Source organism: Eschrichtius robustus, chromosome 16, assembly GCF_028021215.1.
Source record: "Eschrichtius robustus isolate mEscRob2 chromosome 16, mEscRob2.pri, whole genome shotgun sequence".
Taxonomy (NCBI): Eukaryota; Metazoa; Chordata; class Mammalia; order Artiodactyla; family Eschrichtiidae; genus Eschrichtius; species Eschrichtius robustus.
In genome coordinates, this window is record NC_090839.1 from 11,177,681 (window position 1) to 11,202,510 (window position 24,830).

The 24,830-nt window shown below is 47.7% G+C and overlaps 1 protein-coding gene across 1 annotated transcript in view; it reads left to right on the forward strand.

Moving 5' to 3' along the window:
- Positions 1 to 18,780: 18,780 nt before the first annotated feature.
- RIPOR3 (RIPOR family member 3) overlaps positions 18,781 to 24,830 on the forward strand; it is a 72,709-nt gene continuing 66,659 nt past the window's right edge. Inside the window, exon 1 of the mRNA XM_068524823.1 lies at positions 18,781 to 19,112. Coding sequence (XP_068380924.1) covers positions 19,110 to 19,112 — 3 coding nt within the window. The 5' untranslated portion in view covers positions 18,781 to 19,109. The remainder of the gene's footprint in view (positions 19,113 to 24,830) is intronic.

Sequence of the window (24,830 nt, forward strand, 5' to 3'; positions counted from 1 at the left end):
ATCACCCCGAGGTGAACGTGCCCTAAAGCCTCCACTTAGTTCCCTAAAATAGGATCCTGTGCACACAGTCTGTGTTTCCTGTTACTCCTTCAGGATGGTAAGGAGATGGTTATCTCCGTTACTAACCTCATCTGACTTCTGTAGTCATGATCAGTGAATGTAACTTTTTATTTGTATGTGGGCCTTGCTGGTGGGTCAGTTCCATGACTTGGGGGGAAAAGGTCTCCCAGCGCCATCTTTTTTTTTTTTTTTAAATTAATAGATTTTACTTTTTTTTTTTAATTAATAGACTTTTTTTTTTTTTTAAGTATTTATTTATTTATTTATGGCTGTGTTCGGTGTTCGTTTCTGTGCGAGGGCTTTCTCTAGTTGTGGCAAGTGCGGGCCACTCTTCATCGCGGTGCGCGGGCCTCTCACTGTCGCGGCCTCTCTTGTTGCGGAGCACGGGCTCCAGGCGCGCAGGCTCAGTAGTTGTGGCTCACGGGCCCAGCTGCTCTGCGGCACGTGGGATCTTCCCAGACCAGGGCTCGAACCCGTGTCCCCTGCATTGGCAGGCAGACTCTCAACCACTGCGCCACCAGGGAAGCCCCCAGCTCCATCTTTAAAATCAGGAGAGTGAACGCACAGTGATGCTCATCTCGAGTCTGGCCATGAAGTCCTAAGCCTTCACCCTTTGCGTGGCCCTAAATGAGACACCCCCATCCCAGCCGTTTTACTTTCTGTGGCTTCCTCTTTGTCACTCCTACCGTCCATCATTCGGTGATTTGCTCATTCATACAGCAAACTTGGAGAGCCTGCCACCGTTTGGACATCTGTCTTCCCTCCAGGGACCCAGTGCTATTCAAACAGGAGTACTGAAGGACCCGTTTTTCAAAACTTTCCCAATTGTCACGGATGGACGCTTTTGTAAAAATAGAATAAAAATGAACTACCACGGACTTCCCTGGTGGCTCAGTGGTTAAGAATCCGCCTGCCAATGCAGGGGACACGGGTTCGAGCCCTGGTCCGGGAAGATCCCACATGCCGCGGAGCAACTAAGCCCGTGCACCACAACTACTGAAGCCCGCGCGCCTGGAGCCCGTGCTCCGCAACAAGAGAAGCCACCGCAATGAGAAGCCCGTGCACCGCAATGAAGAGTAGCCCCCGCTCGCGGCAACTAGAGAAAGCCCACGTGCAGCAACAAAGACCCAACTCAGCCAAAAATAAATAAATAAAAAAATTAAAAATATATATTTAAAATAAATAAATAAAAGTCAAGCATTTTGTGATAGCCCTTATATGTGGAATCTAAAAAGTACAACAAACTAGTGATTATCATATAAAAGAAGCAGACTCACAGATATAGGGAACAAAGTAGTGGTTACCAGTGGGGAGGGTAGGGAGGGGCAATATAGGGGACGGAGAGTGGGAGGTACAAACTAACAGGTATAAGATAGGCTCAAGGATGTATTGTACAACACGGGGAATAGAGCCAATATTTTGTAATAAGTGTAAATGGAAAGTAACCTTTAAAAATTGAATAAAAATAAAAATTTTTTTAAAGTCAAGCATTTTTTAGGGGGAAAAAGTCTCCCTTTTACCCTGCCTTCTAGGTCTTTTATTATACACACACAAATACAGCAATGGGCTCAGACCATACCATAAATTTAAAATATATATATTTTTACAAATCTTGCTTTCTTCACTCAACAACATATCATGGTGATACTTCCACTTACATACAATCCCCATTCCTTTTTCCTGGCTGTATTTAGGCTGTGTATAGGTAAGCCATGACTTATTTAGGCAGTCTTGTGATGGTGGACGTTTAGGTCATGATTACTCAGAGTGTTGCAGTGAACATCCTGTGTGTATGTCCTGTGCACTGATGTGTGTATTTCTCTAGGATAGATTCCAACAAATTCATCAGTGGGTGTGCACGTTTGAAGTGTAGGTACTGCCAAGATTGTCCTCCTGAAAGATAGGACCCGTCATCATCAGATTTCAGAGTTGGAAAATGTGCTGTTGAAGTTGTCCCTCCTTTTGCCAATCAAAAGGCTGAAAGGGGGAAGAGTTTGATCTAGGTCACATGTGACTTAAGAGAGAGCCAAGAACACAGCCTCCTGACTCTCTTTCCAGTGAGGTTCCAGGTTTTTATCAACTTCTAACAGCGCAATGGCCATTTACCTTGATTGGGAGCGTGTCCTGCACAGAACTAGGAATGAAAGCTTTGAATAATTATGTTCATGTCAAATTTGAACCTCGGTCCTTAAGATTGTGTCTTAAGGCTCTTAAGAAAGGGACTGTGGGGACTTCCCTGGCGGTCCAGTGGTTAAGACTGCACTTCCAGTGCAGGGGATGTGGGTTCGACCCTTGGTTGGGGAACTAAGATCCCGCCCGCATGCCGCTCAGTGAGGCCAAAGAATAAATTAAGAAAAAAAAAAAGAAGAAAGAAAGGGGCTGTGACTTGGGGTGCCTTTGCAGCCCCTCTAGGAGGAACATCTGATTCCCATTTGACCACATCACCCTTGTCATGCATGGGGACAGAACTTGGCCTCCAAGCTTAGCTCTGCTCTGACTTTGTGATTTGGGGCATGGTACCTAGGCCTCTCTGTGCCTCAGTTTCCCCACCTTGGAAGGAGTAAACCCTCTCACAGAGTAATCGTGATGACAAAATCAGAATAATGTATGGAAAAGGCTTGGGAGGCTCCCACGAAATGTTGGTTTCCTCCTCCTCTCCTTGTATCCTTCTCTTGTGGAGTTTAAAAGGATCAGGATTTGCGGTTGAGGCATCCAACAGAGGGCACTCACTGTCTGAGCTGGAAGTGGGATTCTTCGCACAGAGACGAGCATTAGTAAGACGCTCCAGTGGTGCTAATTTATTCCCAGAGTTTAGATTTAATTAAGGTCAGAGTCATTTTTACTTATCATTGCTGAGTTGTTCTGAAGAGGCTATTTAAGGACTAGGAGTGGCCACATCCCCAAATTCCACAGACACTCCCTTTAATCTAATGCCTCTCTGAACTCCCCGTTTCCTAAATATCATCATCTGTCTTCACTTCTCTGTCTTCCGTGTAACCCATCTCTGTTAACGGCATCACTATCTCTTGGGCCATCTAGGACCATAACTTTATTTTGGACTCTCTGTCTCCCTCATTCCCTGTATCCCTGATTCAAAATATCTAACACACTGGTCCTTCTCTGTTGCCATGCAGCAGCGCCCGGGGGGCAGACCTTCATGACCTCCTGCCAGGACCACACTCCACATCCAGGCAGGTCTGGGAAGCCTCAATCTGAGTGCTGCAGCCAGAGCTGTCTGATCCGCCTCTCTGGAGCCGGCGGGGGGGGGGGGGGGGGGACGGACTGGGTGACCCCCATCCCCTCCATTAGCATAACATTCAGGGCTGGGCAGGGCCCAGTGGCCCCAACCCTCACCTTCGGCTGCCATTTATGGAGAGCTGACTGTAAAGCTAAGGCATTTATAGGCCTGGTGTCATTTAATTCTCAGGAGATAGGAAATATTATTATCCCCTGTTTATGGACAAGGAAACTGGGAGCCAGCAGAGTGTAGAGACTTGCTAAAGGTCACAAAGCCAGGAAGTGGTGACGCTGGGATTTCAAGCCCTATGTGTCTTAACTATGTTTCCCAACCGTGGTCCTAATACTGTCCAGGGGTGTGTTAAGAGGGTCCCTTGGGAATTCCCTGGCAGTCCAGTGGTTAAGACTCTGTGCTCTCACTGCTAAGGGCCTGGGTTCAATCCCTGGTCCAGGGACTAAGATCTCACAAGGCACGTGGCAAGGCCAAAAAAATAAAGAATAAAATCAAATGGTACCTTGAAATGTCAAAAATGGCAATGGTTCCTGGCTAATTTCTACTTTAAAAAGATGAGTGGAGTCATTATTTTTAAATTTCCCTTAAAACACCTGGCAGTGTAGGACTTTTTTTGTTAGTCCAGGAAAAAATGAGCCTGAGTGTGACTCGGCCACTTGCTTTTTTTTTTTTAATTTAATTTAATTTATTTATTTTTATACAGCACGTTCTTATTAGTGATCTATTTTATACATATTAGTGTGTACATGTCAATCCCAATCTCCCAGTTCATCCCACCGCCACCCCGCCCCCCTTTTCCCCCCTTGTCGGCCACTTGCTTGGTTTTAGTGACACTTCTTGAGGACCATGCGGTCACACGGTATTAAATTGCTTTAATTCTTAGACTATATTGCCTCATTTATACCCTAGCAGAACCCTGCTGTTGTAATCTGATAAATTAATGAAAAGCCATGTTACTGAAAAACCAACATTAAAAAGAAAAATTTAGCAATGATTCTATACACATCTGTACTTTCTTAGTGGAGCAGTGCTTATAAATTAAAACCTGAAAAAAATCTCTCCTCACCTCTTAGAAACAAACACAAAAATTTTAAAAAAAGAGAAAAACTTTGAAAAACACAAAATGCAAGGATTTTAAGAGAAGTAAAGTTCAACAACAGGTGGCTGTTAGGACCATGGTCCTTTGACTAGAAAATAAGCTTCATGAAGTCAAGGACCATGTCTTTTACTGCTGGGTTACCAGTTCCCGGCACATAGGAGACCATCAGGAAATGTTTGTTGAGTGAATGAACGTCCATGATACGGTTGCACCCAGGATAAAATGTAAATTTCCGGACTTGGTCCCTTTAGAAAGAACTGAACAATGACCAAGATTTTCTGCTCTTTATAGTTTGTGGTACTCTCATCATTGTCTCATTTGATTCTTACAATCACCTGTGCAGTAGTGTTTTCAGAAGTGGCTGGGACAGGTGAAATACTGGGTTCAAGGTCCCACAGTAAGGGAGAGGGGCCAGGTCTTTTGAGTCTAAATCCAGTTCTCTTCCCACTATCCTCCACCCTCAGCAGGTCGAAGGAGATCAGAGATTGGTGACTAAATTAAGCAAGGTTTAGATTCCTCCTCTGTGGAGTGGAAGTTTTGATTGGCATCCATGTCTACTCTGTCCTTGGACCTCTCTCTTCTATGACTCCTTCCCCCGGTGACATCACCTAATGTCATGGCTTTAAATACCACCTATGTGCTGATGGCCTTCACATGGATATCTCCTGCCCCAAACTCTCTCCTTAACTCCTTATATATGTACTTAGTTTCCTCCTTGGCTCCATTATTTATGTCTACTAGGCATCTCACACTAACATGGTCCAAACTGAACTCTTGATCTCTCCACTCCCCTTCTCATCAAGAATCTTCTTCCATCTCAGCAGATGGCAGCCCCATTCTTGAACTTGTGTCTTCCAGATGACTTCCATTGGCATTATCCTTGACTCCTCTGCTTCTCTCACACCCCATATCCAGTCCTACTGACTTGATCGCCAAAATATATCCAGTATCCAACTGCTTCTCACCACCTCCATACCGTCTACCCTAGACCAAGTCACTGTCATCTCTCGCTTGGACTATTGCAGTAGCCTCCAATCTGGTTTCTCTGCTTCTGCCCCTGCTTCTCTACAGTCTATTTTCTATACTAAGCCAGAAGGATCCCAGAAGTCCTAGGATCACTCTTGCTCCTCAAACAGGCTCGCTCTGATTGTCCCAGATTGCACAAATACTCAGGTGGAAAGCAAGCTGGTGGCTACACTGTCCCAATTCATTTTCCTCCCTTTTAGAAGTCTCATCCATCTCCAACTAGGTTTGTTGGCACTGGGTCTTAAATTCTGATAATTGTATCTTATATCCCTGTCGCCTCCCTCCTGCCCCACCTCTTTCCCTTTAAAAATATTTCAAGACTTTCTCTATGGCTGTTAAAACCATAAGGTAAAGATTCAAGTATATATTTAAAAATGCATTACATAAAAGAACTGATTATATCTCAACAACTGGAATCCAAACAGAATGAAACAAAAATTCAGCAAATATGTATTTGTTCTTGTTACTTATTGCTCAGAGCAAAGCCGGGGAGTTTAAGTGGCAGAAAGAACACATGTCTCCTGTTTAATATTAGGCAGCTGTCATCACCCCCTTGATACAGCGTTCACAGGTTATGGTTTGTCTGGCACTGAAATATACACACCCTACCTCCCTACATAGAGGTGTCAGGAGTCTTCAGTCATCTCCTATGCTATGGTGGATTACATTTTCCAAACAATGAGCACAATTTCTCCCTTAAGGAAACTTGTTATCGAAAGATTCGAGGGATTGGAATGTGTAATACAAAACAGACATGCAGAGAAGAATGAGTTTTATGGCGCAGGAAGAGAAGAACTGACTTTATTGGCTATAAAATGAAGTCCACATGCTACAAGTTGGCCTGAACCCACTTTGTGCATCATTTTTTTCAAATCGACCTAAGGTTAAAAACCAGTCAGCCCTTTTATAGCTGGGGGACTTTAAGGATAAGCCCCTTAGACCTCTCTTAGATAAGCCCCTTAGAACCTGTCTCCTATGAAGCGGGGCTAGTGCCTCCCAGGGAAATTGTGAGAAACGGGAGGACACACTGGCCAGTATCAGCATGTTCTGGGTTGGATGCAGGAGAGTCGTGTCCCGTTAGGCAGAATTATCACCTAGTTATTGTCTCCATTAGGAGATGAAGTATGGTTCAAGGAGATGCATGTGGGCGTCAGGTTGACAAGGAGTGGACTCCTGAGGATAAGCTTGATGTATCAGCTTAATGGACTGAGGGATGCCCAGATAGCTGGTGAAACATTCGTTCTGGGCGTGACTCTGAGGGTGTTTCTGGAAGAGATTAGCATATGAATCAGTCATCTGAGTAAAGGTAAAGAAGATCACCCTCACCAATGCTAATGGCAATCTGTTGAGGCCTGAATACAACAATAAGGCAAAGGAAGGGCAAATTTGTCCTCCTTATTTGAGCAGGAACACCCGTCTTCTCTTGCCCTTGGTCATTGGTGCTCCTGGTTCTCTGGCCTTCAGATTCAGACTGAGAGACACACCTTCAGTTGCCCTGTCCTCAGGCATTTGGACTCGGGCTGAATTACATCACCAGCTTTCCTGGTTCTCCATTACAGAGGACAGATAGAGGGACTTCCTGGTCTCTATAATTTCATAAACCAATTGCTATAATAAATCTCCTCGTGTGTGTGGGTGTATATGTGTGTGTGTGTGTGGGGGGTGGGTGTGTATACGTATATATATATGTATGTATGTTATACATACATATATATATGTATGTATGTGTATATATATATATATAAAATTTGTAAGTATCCTGTTGGTTCTGTTTCTCTGGAGAACCGTGACTAATGCATTACCATCATTTTTGTTTCCCCTCTGACCGGGCTCCACAGAACCTCATCAAACCTGGGCACTGCTGGCCTCCATACCTTTGCTTATGTGATCCCTTCTTCCCAGCAGGCTTTTAGAACCTTTGCCTGCCCTAAACAAATTGCAAAGTTTCTCACAAAGGCCGCCTCTTCCAAAACGTCTTCCCAGATGCCACCAGTCAGAAGCAATTTGTCCCGGCTCATCTCCTCAAGCATGATTGTACCTCTGTGATGGCCGTTCTATAAGACAGCGGTCAACATGGCGGTCTTGCAGCATCCCTGAGGGGTGGGGGAAGCCTCCTCAACTTGCTCAGGTCCGAGGCCAGGTGGGGCTCCAGATACCTGGCTCTTCATCACCTTCAAAGCCGTCGACCTTTGCCCATCTCCAGCCCACTGTCCACAGAGCTCTTTCTCAAATGCAAACCTACATTATCATGGTGATGCCTAAAACCTTCAGTGGCTCTCATCAGTCTGAGGTTGAAGACTCGGGGTCATGATGCCTTGAATGGGGTGACCCTGTCTATCCCTGCAGCTTCATCTTTTCGTTTTGTTTGAGATATAATTCAAATGCCATAAAATTCACTCCTTTCAAGTGTACAGTTCAGTTTTTTTTAAACTAAATTAACAGAGTTGTACAATTATCACCACCGTTTAATTCCAGAATATTTTCGTCACCCTCCAAGGAAACCCCTAGACCTATTAGCAGTCACTTTCCAGTACCTCCTCAGCCCCAGCCTCTGGCAACCACGAATCTTCTTTCTGTCTCTATGGAGTTGCCTATTCCGGACATTTCATATAAATGAAATCATACAATATGTGGCTTTTTGGGTCTGGCTTCTTTCCCTTAGCATAAGGTTTTCAAGGTTCATCGACATCATAGCATGTATCAGTATTTCATTCCTTTCTATGGCTGAATAATATTCCACCATATGAATATACCACTTTTTTGTTTATGTATTTGCCAGTTGATGGGCATTTTGGCTGTTTCTCGGTTTTGGCTAATATGAATAATGCTGCTGTGAACATCTGTGTTCAAGTTTTTGTCTCAACGATATATTTCCATTTCTTCTGGGTATACGCCTAGGAGTGGAAGTGCTCGTTCAGATGACACTCCACGTTTCACTTTTGAGGAACCACCAGACTGTACCACCTCACATCCCTCCAGCAGCATCTGGGGGTTCTGGTTTCCCCCCATCCTCCTCTAGCCTCATCTGGTACCGCACTGCTCCTGGGTCTCTGGGCTCTAACCCCATACTTCCTGTTAGATCTTACAGCAGCCTGACTCCCTGTCCCACTGCAAGAGGAGAGTCGTAAAGGTGCCTGTGGTTCTAACCTCATCAGACCCAGTGGCTCATTGTCTACCCTGAAATGAAATTCACAAATAGTATAACTTACCTACTCATATACTGAAAACATGTACATGTACTTCTCAAACTCTAAGACAAAGGAGAATAAGTAGCAAGTAATCTATAAGAAAATCATATGTATTTTAATGCTGGAAGTCCTGATGAAGTAGCCAGGGGCTTGAACCGAACAGGTAGAACCTCTGTGAAGGTGACAGCTGCACATGCAGGTAGGTCTAGGTGTGGGGTGTTGGCCACTCGGGCACCACGAGCATGTCGAGCGGAGTTGCTGCCAGTGCTAATACTCCAGAAGAGTGACCAGTGTGAACCCCCAAGCAAAGTCCAGTCCAGCCTTCTCTCAACGTACATGGTCCCTGCATTCCAGGAAAATTCAGTACATATTACAACCATGCCAAAACTATTCTGTGTTTAAATGTAAAATAGAGTTGGGTTCTAGGTTAACCTAACTGCTCCTGGTAAGAACCACTGCCATGGGCTTCCCTGGTGTCGCAGTGGTTAAGAATCCACCTGCCAATGCAGGGGACACGGGTTCGAGCCCTGGTCCGGGAAGATCCCACATGCCGTGGAGCAACTAAGCCCCTGCGCCACAACTACTGAGCCTGAGCTCCAGAACCCGTGAGCCACAACTACTGAGCCCACGAGCCACAACTACTGAAGCCCATGCGCCTAGAGCCTGTGCTCCACAACAAGAGAAGCCACCACAATGAGAAACCCCCGCACCGCAATGAAGAGTATCCCCCTGCTCGCCGCAGCTAGAGAAAGCCTGCGTGAAGACCCAACGCAGCCAAAAATAAACAAATAAATAAAATAATTAAAAAAAAAAAAAAAAAAAAGAACCACTGTCATATGCCCTTCTCTCGGCCTGGAATATTCTTCCCCTCCTTTTTGGCCAGGCGCTTCACCTATTCTTTCAAGTCTCAATTTGAAAGGTGCTTTCTGGGAATTCCCTGGCGGTCCAGTGGTTAGGACCCCGTGCTCTCACTGCCGAGGGCCTGGGTTCGATCCCTGGTCTGGGAACTAAGATCCCACAGCCATGCGGTGCGGCCAAAACAATAAAAAAAGAAGAAGGTGCTTCCTCAAGTAAATCTTTCTGGCCTCTTCTCACCAAACTAGTTCAGTATTTAATACCGTTTGCAGTCACACGTTTATGTGGTTTCCTTTCATTAACTCCACCTCCCAGCTCGACTCCCGACCCCATGAGGTCTGGATTTGTGACTTTCCTATCATTGTATTCCCAGCCCTTAACGTAATGCCTGGTATGCAAATATTTGCTGCACGAATACAATAGTGCTTTTGCCTATCTCCTTTGTTGTCCCGGGAGTTCTTAGAAGACATTAGTGTGCCAGATTTATCTGTGCCCCTAGTGCTAAAGATAGTTCTTTCTTTTATGTGGAAAACAGTGGTCAAATATTTAATGAGCAAATAAAAGCAAAAGCACAGTTGGGCTCCCAACGTCCTAATGAATGAGCTAGGGACAGGGTAAGAGGCGTTTGGGTAAATCCTCCAGAAAGTGCTGTCATCCTGGGTCGTGCTGGAATCCTTTTTATAGCTGTGGTTTCAATAGAGGACCTTCGTTTTAACCGTGTTAACAATGATTTGAGCTCTAGCCGCTGTGTAACAAACCACCCCAAACCTTAGTGGCTTCCTTTACCAGAGAGCTGGTTGTGTCTTTTGATTCTGTGGGTTGGCCATCTGGGTAGTTCTGCTGGCCTCTCTTGGGCTCACTCGTGTGACCACAGTCATCTGACAACTCGACAGGGACCGGAGGGTCCACGTGGCCGCACTCACGCACCCAGCAGTGGTCTGGCTGTCAGCTTGGGTGCCATGGTTCCCATCAACGTGGAATTCCGTCTTCTAGGAGGCTAACCCAGTCCTCTTCACCATTGTGGTCTTGAGGTTCCAAGAAAGTGAAAGCAAAGACAGAAGGTGTAAGGTGAAGACTGCTTTCCAAAGCGGGAGGGCCGTCACTTCCTCCTCGATCTGCTGGTCAATGCACGTCACAGATTCACGTGGCTATAGCGGCCTCAGCTCCTTGCAGGGGGCAGTGGATCCAGGTGGCACGTTCACTGGGATGCTTATTATAATAATCCACCATGGCAACCTCTCTAGAGGATACTCTTCTAGTTCCTCGTTCTGGAATCCAAAGGGCAGCTCTGGGTCTTTCTTGTGAATGGAGGGTCCTCTGGGACCCTGAGTCTCCCCTCCAAACGTGGCGTCTTCTTGTCTGGGCCTGGAGAGAGAGTTGGAGAAGGTGGAGGAGATTAGGTTGAATGTGTTCTCTTCCAGATTTTGTTTGGTTTCATTTGGGGAGCAGGATATCAATTTTGCTTTGGTTAAGTCATGATCTCATTTTATTTTTCCGCCATTTGCCTTGCTTCTTTTCCAACGCAACTGCAATAAAGAGTCGAGTTAATGGAACATTCCGGCTAGTTCAGCAGATTTTACTACAAAAGGACCTCAGGGTTGAGAGAGTTGATTCTAGAGCAAGACTCCTTGAGTTAGAATCCTGGCTCTATCAATTACCTGCTGTGAGACCTTGGGAAAGTGACTTCACCTTCCTGGGCCTCGGTTTCCTCCACTTAACGTGGGGATCATGAGGCCGAGGGCGGTGGTTGTGAGGATGGAGTGAGGTCGTCAGTGCAAATCACTTAGAGCAGGCACAGCACAGTCACCACCCCAGACAACTGGGGAAGAGCCAGATCAGGGCATTTGCACACAGGTCAGGCAGATGGTCTATGGCTTCTGCCATAAGTGTTTCTCTTGAGTGGGGGGGGTTACAGATGGGGGTGGGAAAGGAGAAGGTGGCTTCACTAAAAAGCGGTTTGCAGTCTCTCTTAGTATATCCATGAGACAGGAAAGCCTCCGTGTGTGGTTACTTTTGCACATAACTGCCTCTCATTGCAGCCCTATTACGAGGTATTTGTGCTTTCAGTATAAATTATAAATCTAAACACATGCAGGGTTTGTTTTCCCCCCAAAGCAGATTCCAACCAGCATGAAACCAGCCAATCCAAATAAACTGTGCGCTTAAGTCCATTGTTTCCAGCAACATGTAAACTGTTGGGTTGTAAAGAATTGCTTTGAAGAAGGCGCCCCATTAGTGCTTGAAGCATCAGGGTTCAATTTAGGCTGCGCATTTTTTGAAGAGTTTACTAGAAATTTGTGGCAAAGAAAGACACGCATTGGGGTGGGTGGAGGGGAAAGGGTTTTTATCAAATTATACAAGATGCATTAAGAGGATGTTGTCATAAAAGCACAAAATAAAGCCACAACCCTGAACTCCAGGAGAAATGCAGAATTCCTCGGCTGGGGAAGTCATTCTGGGAATGCAAAGATCGCTTCCAATGTTATGTTTGTAAGGAAATGACAGTCACCAAGTGGAGAATGTCAGGTCCTCTGAGAAACCCTGTGGGCACTCACGTGCAGAACGCTATTTACTTAACTGGAGTTGGTTCGGAAAATATTTGACTCTGGAGGGTCCCTAAGGGAGCATGGAGGGCGTCTGCGATTTTCCTTCAGGTCAAGACTTGGCCTTTGCTAATCCCCCCAACTGATAAGGCTCCCAGATTTCAGGGCAGATTCATTCCTCCGCTGAACCAAGGTTTATGGCCCAGCCTGAGGCCAGAGGGGGGACCTGTCATTCCAGATGCTTCCCCAGCTCCACAGAGCCAGCCTCTATCTGACGAGTCAGTTGTTTGTCACTGTGGAGCAGAGGTGCAAAGAACGGGACCCTGAGTCAAGATGGCAGTGGAGGAGAAGCTTGGCAGTGACGGATCAGGATAAATATATCTCCAGGAAGAATCCAGCAATTGGATGTTCTCTTCGGTGCTGAAGGGTTGATAAAGGAGGGGAGTTTTGATCCTACCACCTGTAGGAAAATGATGGATTTTACCAACTGGGATGAATTTCCTCCCATCAAGCTCACCCCCATGCCTTCCTGAATGGGAGACCCCTTCGCCATCCAGACTTCGTTCCTTGTATCTGCAGGAGGCTGGGGGTTTGGAAAAAGCTCAGCTGGGAGTAAGGTCACTGGGTTCCAGTCGGGCTTTTCCATGAAAATTAGACAATGACTTAATCCAGCCATCATTTATCAAGCACCTGCTCTGCTCTGGGCACTGAGTTTGCAATGGTGCACGCGGCAGTCGTGGTCTTTCCTCTCAGGTGGAGAAGGATGAGGAAACAGCAATCCTGTGGGATGATGATGGCAACCACATCTATTTAATAGGAGCCAACTGCGTGCCAGGCAGGGTCTTCGCACTTTACATATAATGTCTCAGTGCTTCTCAACTTTAACGTCCATATGAATCACTTTGGGATCCTGTGAATCTGGTTCGGAAGGTCGGGGGTGAGGCCTGGGACTCTGTACTAACAAGCTCCCAGGTGATGCCCCACCTGCTGGCCCATAGACTGAGCAACAAGTTATTGTTTCATCTCATCCTCACAACAACCCAATGAGGCTCTATAGTTACTCCCATTTTACAGATGAGGAGATGGAGAGGTCAAGTGACTCGCCCAAGGTCATTCAGTTGGGAAGAAGAGGAGTCAGGATTGGGCACCGGGGCCTGTGTGCTTACACAGTTTTGCCACAATGAGACAGCAAGGCTGCCCGAGAGAGGGTCTCCACACCAGAGGGGGGGTTCGGAGAAAGCTTTGGAGAATGTGTTTCCTTAGTGGGCTCCAACAGGGTAAGGGTTAAGGTCTTAAACAGGTAAAAGCCAGGAGGGCGTGGGAGATGGCCAAGGGGAGAGAGTTCTGCTGGGGGAACCACGGGAGAGAGCCAGGCACATTAGAAGCACGAGGGGGCAAGGCAGGAGAGGGGTAGAGTCCCAGGCTCTGCAGGGCCCCCAAGGCTGCGGGTTTGGCCTTCCCCCAGGGCCAGAGAACAGAGGTTCTCTAGAAGGAGTACGTAATCTTTGTGTTTACTCATCCTTCCCTGCTGACACATTTCCCTCTTCATTCTCGAAGGCGGGGGAGGAAGGGCCCTCCCTCACTGCCCCGCCCCCCTGGCCCTTACTACCTGGGCTGAAATTAGCACTTGGCATTGTAGGTTTCTGTTTACATGCCTGTCTCCCACTAGAACATTTCCTCCTTCTTCATCTCTGTCCCCGAAATCCCCAGCCTGGCACGTGGGATGATAACACCGGCCCTGCCAACGTCACAGGATGCTGTGAGGGGTAGAGATGGGGAAATGGTTTGAAAGTGTTACGAATGCTATGCTGTTGGAAGTTGTGTGCCTGTGAGGGCGGCAGAGAAGATTCTGTGGGCGACAGGGACTGAGTGTGGCCACGCAGGGACTTGTGAGGGTCCTTTGGAGTCGCCACAGATCTCCCCGCCAGGCCACCTCTTAGCCTAGTTTCCCTCAAAGGCCAGCAACTCAGCACCACCTTGACAATTTGGTACACTCATTTGCCACCTGGGTTCTTATGTACTAAATATTTTTCTTTACATTGATTTACTTTCTCTCCCAACTGTTTGTTTCAACAAATTTCTAACCTGCAGCAAAGTTGGAAGAATACCTTCAAGAACCCCCAGGACAGGACTTCCCTGGTGGCGCAGTGGTTAAGAATCTGCCTGCCAATGCAGGGGAAACGGGTTCAATCCCTGGTCCGGGAAGATCCCACATGCCTCTGAGCAACTAAGCCCGTGCGCCACAACTACTGAGCCTGTGCACCGCAAGGTAGAGTAGCCCCCCATCGCCACAACTAGAGAAAGCCTCCGAGCAGCAACGAAGACCCAACGCAGCCAAAAAACAAATAAAATTTAAAAAAAGAACCCCCGTATCCCTCTCACCCAGACACACCAATTGTCAACATTTTGCCACATTTGCTGTCTCTCTGTTTCTCTCTGTACATACAGTTAAAGAAAAGCAACATGCAACCACAAATAACAAGTGTTGGCGAGCATGTGGAGGAAAGGGAACCCTCGTGTACTGTTGGTGGGAAGGTAAATTGGTGCAGCCACTATGGAAAACAGCATGGAGTTTCTTCAAAAACTGAAAATAGAGTTACCATATGATCCAACAGTCTCACTGCTGGGTCTGTATCAGAAGAAAACGAAAACACTAGTTCAAAAAGATACGTGCACACCCATGTTCATAGCAGCATTATTTACAATAGCCAAGATATGGAAGCAGCCTAAGTTTCCATCAACAGATGAATGGATAAAGAAGATGTGGTGTATACACACACACACACACACACACACACACACACAAATGCACACATACACACACATACATATAAACACACACAATGGAATGAAAAGAATGAAATTCTGCCATTGGCAACAACATGGATGGACCTAGAGAGTATTATGCTTAGTGAAATAAGTCAGGCAAAGAGAGGCAAATACTCTATGTTATCACTTATATGTGGAATCTAAAAATTGAAACAAACGAATGTATATAGTAAAATAGATACAGACTCACAGATACAGAAAACAAACTAGTGGTTACCAGTGGGGAGAGGGAAGGGGGGAAGGGGCAAGATAGGGTAGGGGATTAAGAGATACAAACGACTATGTATAAATTAGATAAGCAACAAGGATATGTTATACAGCACGAGGAAATATAGCCATTGTTTTATAATAACTTTAAATGGAGTATAATCTATAAAAATATTGAATCACTATGTTGTATACCTGAAACTAATATAATATTGTAAATCAACTCTACCTCGATTAAAAAAAAACAAAGAACAGCAACAACAACAAAAAACCATGGACTTATTTTTTTTCTGGGTCCATTAAACATAGTTAAATAAACTTTCAATTTTATTTACTTATTTTTCTTTCAGTTTTATTGAGATATAACTGACATACAGCACTGTATAAGTTTAAGGTGTACAGCATAATGATGTGACTTACATACGTCATGAAATAATTACTGCAATAACTCCAGTGAGCATTCATCACCTCATACAGGTACAAAATAAAGGAAAAAGAAAGATGTTCTCCTTGTGATGAGAACTCTTAGGAGTCACCCTCCTAACAACTTTCACATATAATGTACAGCAGTGTTGATTATATTAACTGTGTTGTGCATTACATCCCTAGTACTTATTTATCTTATAACCGGAAGTTTGTACCTTTGACTACCTTCATCCAATTCCCCCCTCCCCCAAACCCCCGCCTCTGGTAACCACAAATCTGATCTCCTTTTCTATGAGTTTGTTTGTTTTTGAACAATTGACCTACAACACTATGTTAGTTCCTGTTACACAACATAGTGATTCGATATTTCTACACATTACAAAGTGACCACCACTAAACTTTCAATCCTGGAATAGTTTGAAACTTACAGAAAAGTGGCAAAGACGGTACAGGGAACTCTACATACCCTGCACCCAATTTCTAATTGTCCCTCTTGTTGTCATCTTACATTGCTATGGTACATTTGTCACAACTAATGACCCAATATTGATGCCTCATCATTAACTAAACTCTGTGCCTTATTAAGGTTTTGTTAGATTTTCCCTTAGCTGATGGATTCCCTTTTAAACTTAAAAAAATTACAAATAGGAAAGTGGAAGACAGTGGAAAACCGTGATCACTTGCCAAACAGGATTCTAGCTGGATGCTGTGGGCTGCTGGCTGACCTAAGCCTGAGGCCTGCTTTCTCTTTGTCAGAAAGAGAGATTAGTAGATGGTAGAGGTGTTAAAGACAGATTAGCACAAAGCTGAGACTCTGTCCCAGGCCAAACGGGATGGGAAGAGAATTGTCACAGGAGTGAAATGACATTCCCACTCTAGGGGCAGTGCTGTTCAGTGCCCAGTCTGTGTGTCACCCAAAGTCATCTTGGGCACCGACCCTATGTGAGCCCCACTTTGGGAACTGCATGCTCTGCCATATCCTCAGACGGCTGGAAACACCAAGTCTGAGACTGCCCGCCTCCAAATCTGGGGCTCCTTTCTGCCCTGGAGGACGAGCTGGAGGGGCTGGTGCCCCCACTGGCTTGGGGCTGTGAGAAGCATCACTTGTCTTCTCTATAGTAACTCCCCAGCCGAATTCCCAAAGCCCGCAGGCACTGGACAAGTGGGGGACAGAGAGCATTCTGGCGAATTCCATCACATCACAGCACATGCGAAGCACCTCGTGTGGAGTACCAGGCTGGCCTGCCTGTTGTGCCTGTGAGATGTGGTCGTGCACTTGGTCGGTGAGCAGGAGGGAAACGGCTGAACTGAAGCTGTGCTTCTCGGCAGCCCTTTTCTTGGCATGAAGTCTGAACTTGTTCACTCCTTTAAAACGCTTCAAAATGGTTTTCATGTTTTATAAGTTAGAGGAGGTGACATTGCTTCCTGAAACCAAGCCATCACTTTCCGATACTTTGCTTTCAAATACAGATCTGCTGGCCTCCTTTCCCAGGAGACCTAAGCCCACTCCGGAGTAACTTTGACAGCTCCCTGGCTCTTAAGGAATTTCACTCAGTGGAAAGTCACTTTCGGCTCTGGGTCCCAACACCTGACTAGAGGTGGTCAAACTGGAGTGTTTGTAGAACTCCTGGGTTCACTCCTCAGGACTGCTGTTCAGTTCTCAGCTGACAGATTATAGAATTCTTTGAGCTAGTCCAAGGAGGCAAACGGGTGGATGAAATTTTCTCCGAGTATGGGGTGCAATGTCACTGGTGAAGGAAGCTGGTTGAGAATCAAGGTAATAGATGAATCCATTTTCACTTTTCAGAATGAAGCTGCTACAGGTAAGAGCACCACCCTTAAACTTCTGCCTCCCCCTCTTCCCAGAGGTAACGGCTCAGTGTGGTTTATATCTTTCCAGACTATTTTCCTGGCTGTATGTGTTTCCATAGCATTTCATTTTATGTGTGTATAAGGGCGGAGGGTTACACAATCAGGATGATATTGAACGTATCATTCTGACCCTCTTTTCACTCAACAATAATATGTCTTAGAGACCCATCTCCATTGTTACATACAGATGCAGCTCACCCTCTAAATCCCTGCCTGGGATAGTACGATTCTTTCATACTCTATTTAACCAGTCATTTTTTTTTTTTGATGGATATTTATTTCCAGTGTTGCCTGTGATAAACTTTTTTTTTTAAGCAAACCTCTATGTGCATGCCACCTTGTGGACGTGCATTAAGTGATGTTCTGGGTGGCAGCTTAAGCTCATTTCTGGTTTTTAAAGGTCTTGCCAAATTACCCTTCAGAGTATGTGTGTTTGTGGTTGTGGGGAGGGGTGTCAGTTTCTCTTCTTTGGGGGTGTTTACTCCTGGTTTCTTGTCTGCAGTGGCTGCAGGGTGGCAGGGAGCCAAGGGGCAGCAGAGAGAAATTTATCCCTAGGTGTTACAGGCTGGGAGGCACCATGGCTGGGGGGTGGGCTCTGCGTGGTGGCGATGAATGGTGCCTTTGTTCCTGGGTCCATCCCTGAGCAGAATCCGAAAGCCGAGAGCCGAGATGTGCCGAGGTGACCAAAGGAGCAGTGCGTTGTGTCTGGACTCCACCCTTGACTGGGAGTCACCGTCAAGTTCATAGGAGTTCTACACACCCATGTAATGGGGGTTGGGCGGCGGGGCAAACCCTGAATTAATTAGGTTGTAAAGAAAGAAAAGAGGCAGTAAAAGAAGCTGACCACTAGCTGTAAAGATGTAAAGGGAAAAGGCCAAGCTAATTTACATCCCAGGAGAAGTGGGAGGTGCAGAGGGAGCTTGGGGGGAACCAGGACCAGAGGAAGGGTTGTAAGGAGGACCGGATCTGGGACAGAGGCAGGGAACAGATGGGAAAGAGGGAAGAAAGGAGGGAAAGGAGAAAGAGTGAGGTGGGGGACCCGAAAGTGGCAAGGTAAGAAGAGGGAGAAGAGGGCGGGGGAGGGCGGGGGAGGGAGGGGGAGGCTGGGTCCCGTCTGTTTGTGATTAGCACGAAGCCCGGTGCAGAATGAGTAAACAGAAACTTCCAGGCCTCCCCACACCCCCCTCTGAGGCAAAGCAGAAATCAGATGCTGCGTGATTAATCGTGGAGAGTTCAGGACACGACCACAAACGCCGTGCGGACTTGAAATTAGCTGCCTTCCCCGGTCCCCTTGCCAAGATGCGAGTCGGGGTGGGCCGTGAAGGGGTGGGGCCCCGCCTGCAGGGGGCCAGCATGGAATTCTCCCTGGCAGAGCTCACAGTGACACTGACGGGCAATCGGCCGCGGCCAGAGCGGCAGGCAGCATCCGGGGGGAACGGGGCCGGCGTGGGGGGGGCCCCAGGCGGGCTTCCTGGAACCCCGGCTCCGCGGCCGCCTGCACCCTGACACAGGCCGGATAAGAGCCAGGCTGCTTTATCGGAGCCCGGCTGGCGGCCGCGCGCCGTCCCCACGGCACCACGAGGAAGATCGCGGGCAGGGGGTCCTCCGAGGCCATCTTCCAGCGGCCAGTCCGGACAGGCTGGTCTCCGGAGTCCCGCAGCCGATGGGAGCCGACACTCGCTTCAGCGATAGAGAAAGCCGGGCTGCTTCCAGGAGGACGGCGTGACACGGCCCTGAATGTCGAGACCTGCTCGATGGTGAGTGCGAAGTGACTGCTTCGTATGCAGCTGCCGTGGACCAGACTTTAGAGGGAGTCGGGGTGTGAGGAGGGCGTCCGCACATCCCACCTGGAGCTCCCCAAGCGCTGAGGCTGAGATGAGATGGCAGCATCTTGCTGTGTGGCCTTGGGCAAGTTCTTTCCCCTGTCTGGGCCTCCCTTTGTCCATCCCTACAATGAGGGGTTGAACTAGGTGATCTTTAAGGGGCTCTTACTATGACTACAGTTTTTTTCCTTGTTTTTAGCAGCGCCAGGCAGCTTGCAGGATCTTAATTCCCTGACCAGGGAATGAATCCCGGCCCTTTCAGTGAAAGTGCAGAGTCCTAACCACTGGACTCCAGGGAATTCCCTATGACTGCTATGTTTTGTGGGTCTGCTGCATGCCAGGCACTGTGCCAGGCATTGCTGAAGCTTTAGCGCAGAGAATCCCCATGAGTCCCTGGCAGGACAGGGATTATTACTCTTATTCTCATTGTACATTGAGCAAATGGAGGCACAGGGAAATGAAGTGACTTGCCCAAGGTCACACAGCTGGTGGGTGGCAGAGATGAGAATCAGATCTCAGAAGCTCTCCACCTCCAGGAGTAGCTGGGACTTCTGTGTTCTCTGAGTCTGTGACTATCCCAGGAAGCAGAGGTGAAGGAGGAGAGGGTGTCAGGGGAGTGTTATGTGCACGAGGAAGCAGAGCAGTGGGACAGACGAAGCAGCAAGCAGGCTGATCACCCTGCAACTATTTAGAGGGTATGTCAGCCCAGGGATGGGCAGGGGCTCCTGGCTTGAATGGAGAGGGCCTGATGCCACTTGCTTTACGAGGCTCCCGGGGAATGAGAGAAGAGGGTTAATATTAGGCAGGGGTGGGGAGAGCTGGGGGTGGGGAGAGTGGCACATGCCTCTATGAGGTTTTGTTCCAGTTTTATTTTGCCTTTTCAAAAATCTGTTTCGAATCATTCTGGGCCCCCACTGCTCCTCTGGACGAAACAGAATTGTGAAACACATACAGTGCTTTCCACATGCCTCCCTTGGGGGGAATCACATATTAATATTATCGTAGGCCATTTGCATATACATCCCTGAAGCTGTGGTGACAGCAGCCAAGAGATGAGATGCAGATAAAGTCAGCTAGTGTCTCCCTGGCAGCAACAAGGAGTTGGCATGTTACATCAAGGGCTGGGAAATCCACAGCAGGGCTGTGGCAGGTGGGAAATCCCTTGGGTGCCAGCCATCTGGGTAGAGCTGGAAGTCCCAGCACCCAGATGTGGCCTCCTCTTTTCTCTTCCCTTGGAAAATTCCATCCTGCAGCAGCTCTGTACTCACTCCTTTTCTTTCTGGGACTGGCCCAGACCCTCTGCCTTGGGCTTGAGTCGAGACCCGACTGGTGGTCCTAGCTCAAGAGTGACCAACTTGTCCCAGGAGACCCCCTCAGTCCCGGGGAAACCGGGACAGTTGGTCATCCTACCCAGTTCTGCCCTTGATTTTTGTAATCTTGAGCAAGTCACTCCCCTTCTCTCATCTATAAGACGAGATTATTTTAGGAAATCTCTAAAATCTCTTTGCAACTCTAAAATGCTGTGACTCTGGCTGGAAGGCACTTATGTTCTAAACGTGGGTGAGATACAAGCTTAAAGAGGAGGAAAATTTCCCCGCGAGTCCCCCAGCGCATCAGGGAAGGGGCCGGAGGAGTCTGGGATTAAGATGGGCTTGAAGAAGTGATTGCTGGCGTGCAGTGCCCCGTGACTGCTGTCAGTGAGAACAGTCCTAGGACCCCGCAAGCTTCAGAAAAGCCTCATGAAATGCTGAAAGCCCAGCTCAGTCCCGCAGCTTAGGTTTGGCACAGAGTGATTTAACCCAGATGTCTGCCACTTACAGAGCCCTCACCTACGCGTCATTGGAAGCTCAGCATCCCCAGGGTCCCCCAGTTCTTTCTGGGGAGCTCCAAAGGGATGTCTCACGTTGGCTTGCAAACTGGTCCCTCGCCTCTGCCCCCAAGGCCACTGGGAGAAACTTCACTGTTGCCAGCACCCATCTGGTGGGGCCAGACTCCAACTGCTTAGTGCCTGAGCTGCTCTGGGTTCTGGGCAGAGGTGGAGGGAAGGGCTTCCTCCCCAGCCTGTGACACTCTCTGCCGTGTGGCCCCTGCACGGGTGGTGTGCTGGAGCCAGCTTGGACCGGCTCGCGAAAGCCGATTGTCAGATTTTCAGGAATTTGGTGAACTCGTTGCTAACCAGAGCCATTATTAAAAATGAAGCTACATAAACTTATAATTAAATAAATTTAATTAAAAATAAAGGTCGTGGGGCTTCCCTGGTGGCGCAGTGGTTAAGAATCCGCCTGCCAATGCAGGGGACACGGGTTCAAGCCCTGGTCCGGGAAGATCCCACATGCCACGGAGCAACTAAGCCCGTGCGCCACAACTACTGAGCCTGCGCTCTAGAGCCCGCGAGCCACAACTACTGAGCCCGTGTGCCACAACTACTGAAGCCCATGCGCCTAGAGCCCATGCTCCGCAACAAGAGAAGCCACCACAATGAGAAGCCCACGCACCGCAACGAAGAGCAGCCCCCGCTTGCTGCAACTAGAGAAAGCCCGCGTGCAGCAGCGAAGACCCAACATAGCAAATTAATTAATTAATTAATTAATTAATTAATTAAATTAAAAAAAACAAAGGTCGTAAGTACTCAAAACTCATCACTTTCCAGTTTTTAAAACTACATGTTACTGATACTGGTTCTTCTGGGGATATTCACATCCGGTGTGTCTGTCTGGTGGGAACACCCCCTAACAGTGCACTATTGCAGATCTCTTCCCAATTGCATTTTTTGCGACTTAAGTTGGTAGCCCGAAGTCGGCCATGGTGGGAGTAATTACACTACGGGAATTGGCAAACAGTACAGCTCAGGGCTTGATTTACTGTTTTGTTGATTGTCTAGATCAACAGACAAAGTGATCTAGACAAAGAAAGGGAGGGAGAAAAGGATGATGCAGGTTAAACATAAAAGTGTGTCATGTCTCTCATTGTTACAGTGGGAATAACACCAAAAAGCAGGGACGTTGCACACTTCGCCGACAAACCAGGAAAGTTCCGACCTGTTCTTTGGTGTATCATTTTTGTCTCAGTCCTTAAGGTAAAGGCAGATATCAGCCAACATTCTGGAAAGAACTACAGTCACTCATCAATTATAACCATAGGGTGACAACAGATACAAGAGTTGGGGGCAAAAATCAACAAAAATGTCCTGTGTGAATCAACTGAGTATATGAAATTTACAAAAGGGGGGGCTATTGTACATTTTATGTTTATCTGTAAGTTGTGTGCTATACATCCTTTACATCAATACAATCTATAGTAAACCTGAGTATATATGTGTTTATGTGTGCAAGCATGAGTAAGTGACTATATCTGTACACGTGTGCACGTGCATACACGCACATACACTTTCCCCTGGAAAGCTGGTTGTTAAACCTTTACTGACAAACACACCACTGGCCCCATAGCATATATGCTTGTGGCCAGGGTCTTAGAAATCTTGTCATGGACCGTCCTCAGCTCTCACCCAAAGGCATTCAAACTCCAGGCACTGGGCCTTGGACACAATCCCTCAACTTCCTCCTCTGGCCTCAAACAAACCCAACAGCCAAACTCCTCTCTCCTGCCCTAAGCGCTGGAATGGATGCAGAGATTGGGAGGGGCAGAAGGTGTTATTTGCACCGGCTGCATCCAGGGCCCCAGCTCAGGCAGCACAAAGGCCCTGGGTCCCCGCATTCTCGGTGCCCCCCATTTGCGCCCCCCCCGCCCCTCCACATTCGAAGGGCGTTTCCGGGTCCCATCAAGGGCAGCTCCCTGTAAATTTCATCTCTTTTCAGGTCTCGCTCCCACCATCCTTGATTGTCATGCACAACACATGATTCTCTAATCAAAATGGCGTCTTGGAACATGGAGGAGGAACAGCTAAGCCAAACCTATTGGAAAGTACAGACAACTTTCTATTTTTAGAAAGCCTAGGAGCCAGGTGGGCCCTTTCCAGTCTCCCAGGCCGGCAAGCACGAGAGGAAAATATTTCTCATTCCCCTGTTCTGCCTTCTTACAGGCCTAGCCAAGGAGGAGGCCCAGGTAGGGACCCTGGCCGCCTATGAGAAGTGAGGCTGGGATGGCAGGAAGCGAGCCCTGCCCACAGCAATCTTAAAAGGAGCTAAAACCAGGGTTTTTTGATTCTTTTATTTTGCATGTAGGAAGGGCAATCTTGACTTTAAATCTCAGTGGGTCCCACTCCAGGTAACCACTGTCTATTCTTCCAGACCATTCATTCACTCGTATATGTAATTTTAATGTTCAAAAATGAGGTCATTCTTACATTTTATTCTGCATCTTCCTTTTTTCACTTGACAATACACCCCGGGTGTCTTTCCCTGTTAGCACATGAAGACCTAAACCACTCCTTTCAATGCCTGCATAACAGAAGCCCCAGGAGGTTGTGAGAAGGGAGCCGTTTTGACAACCACATCTCTATTTTCAAACCAGGTCTCAAACTTTCTTGACTGCAAAACACATGAGTAGAGCCCAGCTGCTTCCATTTTTCAGTAAAAAAGACATTCTATTGGCTCTACCCTCAACCTGTCTCCGGGAGCTGATGGCTTCCCGGCACCTCCACTGCTGCCACCCTCGCCCCCGCGGCCATCATCCCTCTCTGGACTGTTGTGGTTGCCTCCTCACAGACGTCTCTGCTTCTCCTCTTGCCTCTCTGATGGGTTCTACACCTGCAGCCAGCAGGTCTTATTAAAAGGAAGTCAGATCCTGCCCCTCCTCTGCTCAGGACACCCTCCTCCCCGCAGGCCTGGCTCCCTGCTCCTAACCACAGCCACCAGGGCCCGCAGAATCTGGACCTCATCTCCAGATTCTGCCCTGCCCTGCCCCTCGCCACACTCACTGTTCTCAAGTGAGCCAGGCTCAGTACTGCCTCAGGACCTTTGCACTTGCCTTCCCCTCCGCCTGGGACATTCATTCCCAGATCTCCACGTGGCTCACTCCTTACCTCTTTCCATCATCTAAAAATAATATATTATTTTTCTTTTGCAAAATATCCTCTACTAGAATGTGAGTTTCCTGAGGGCAGGATTTTTTTTTTTTTTTTTGGCCTGTTTTGTTCAGTGCTGTATCCCATAGTAGGTACTCAGTTAAGACTTATGGCATATTTGCTTTGCTACGTTGCCAAGGGTGACAAAGCAGTCAGACTGAATGAGGGTCCCTGGGAACCTCTAGCTGCATGCCACACTTCATTTATGAATACCGCATTTTAATAGCCCGTGCTAACTCACCAAGCGGCCGCTCCTTTGCAAAACAGTGAGAGTCTGTGGAATCGTGCATCCTCACATGTGCCCGTCAGACCAACCCAGGCCCAGGTTCCAGGCTCTTCATGTGGCCCCTGTACTCACCCCCCCTTGTCTGTCTCAGGTGGGCTTGGAGGACCCGGTAAACAACCCCCTCTTTCTTACCTGAGTTCGGATAAACCCAGGAGTCAGGCAGGTGATGGGACACAGATTCTGTCTCGGCCAGGTGGCTGTCACCTTGTTGTCCCTTGAGTTGAATCCCCTCTCCCACCACCCAGCGCTGCCGGCAGCCCTCCGCCGAGGAGCGAGCCCAGCATCGCCCTCCAAACTCGCTCCCCAGGGGAGAATGAGTGAGGGGAGGGGAAGGCCCTGCAGG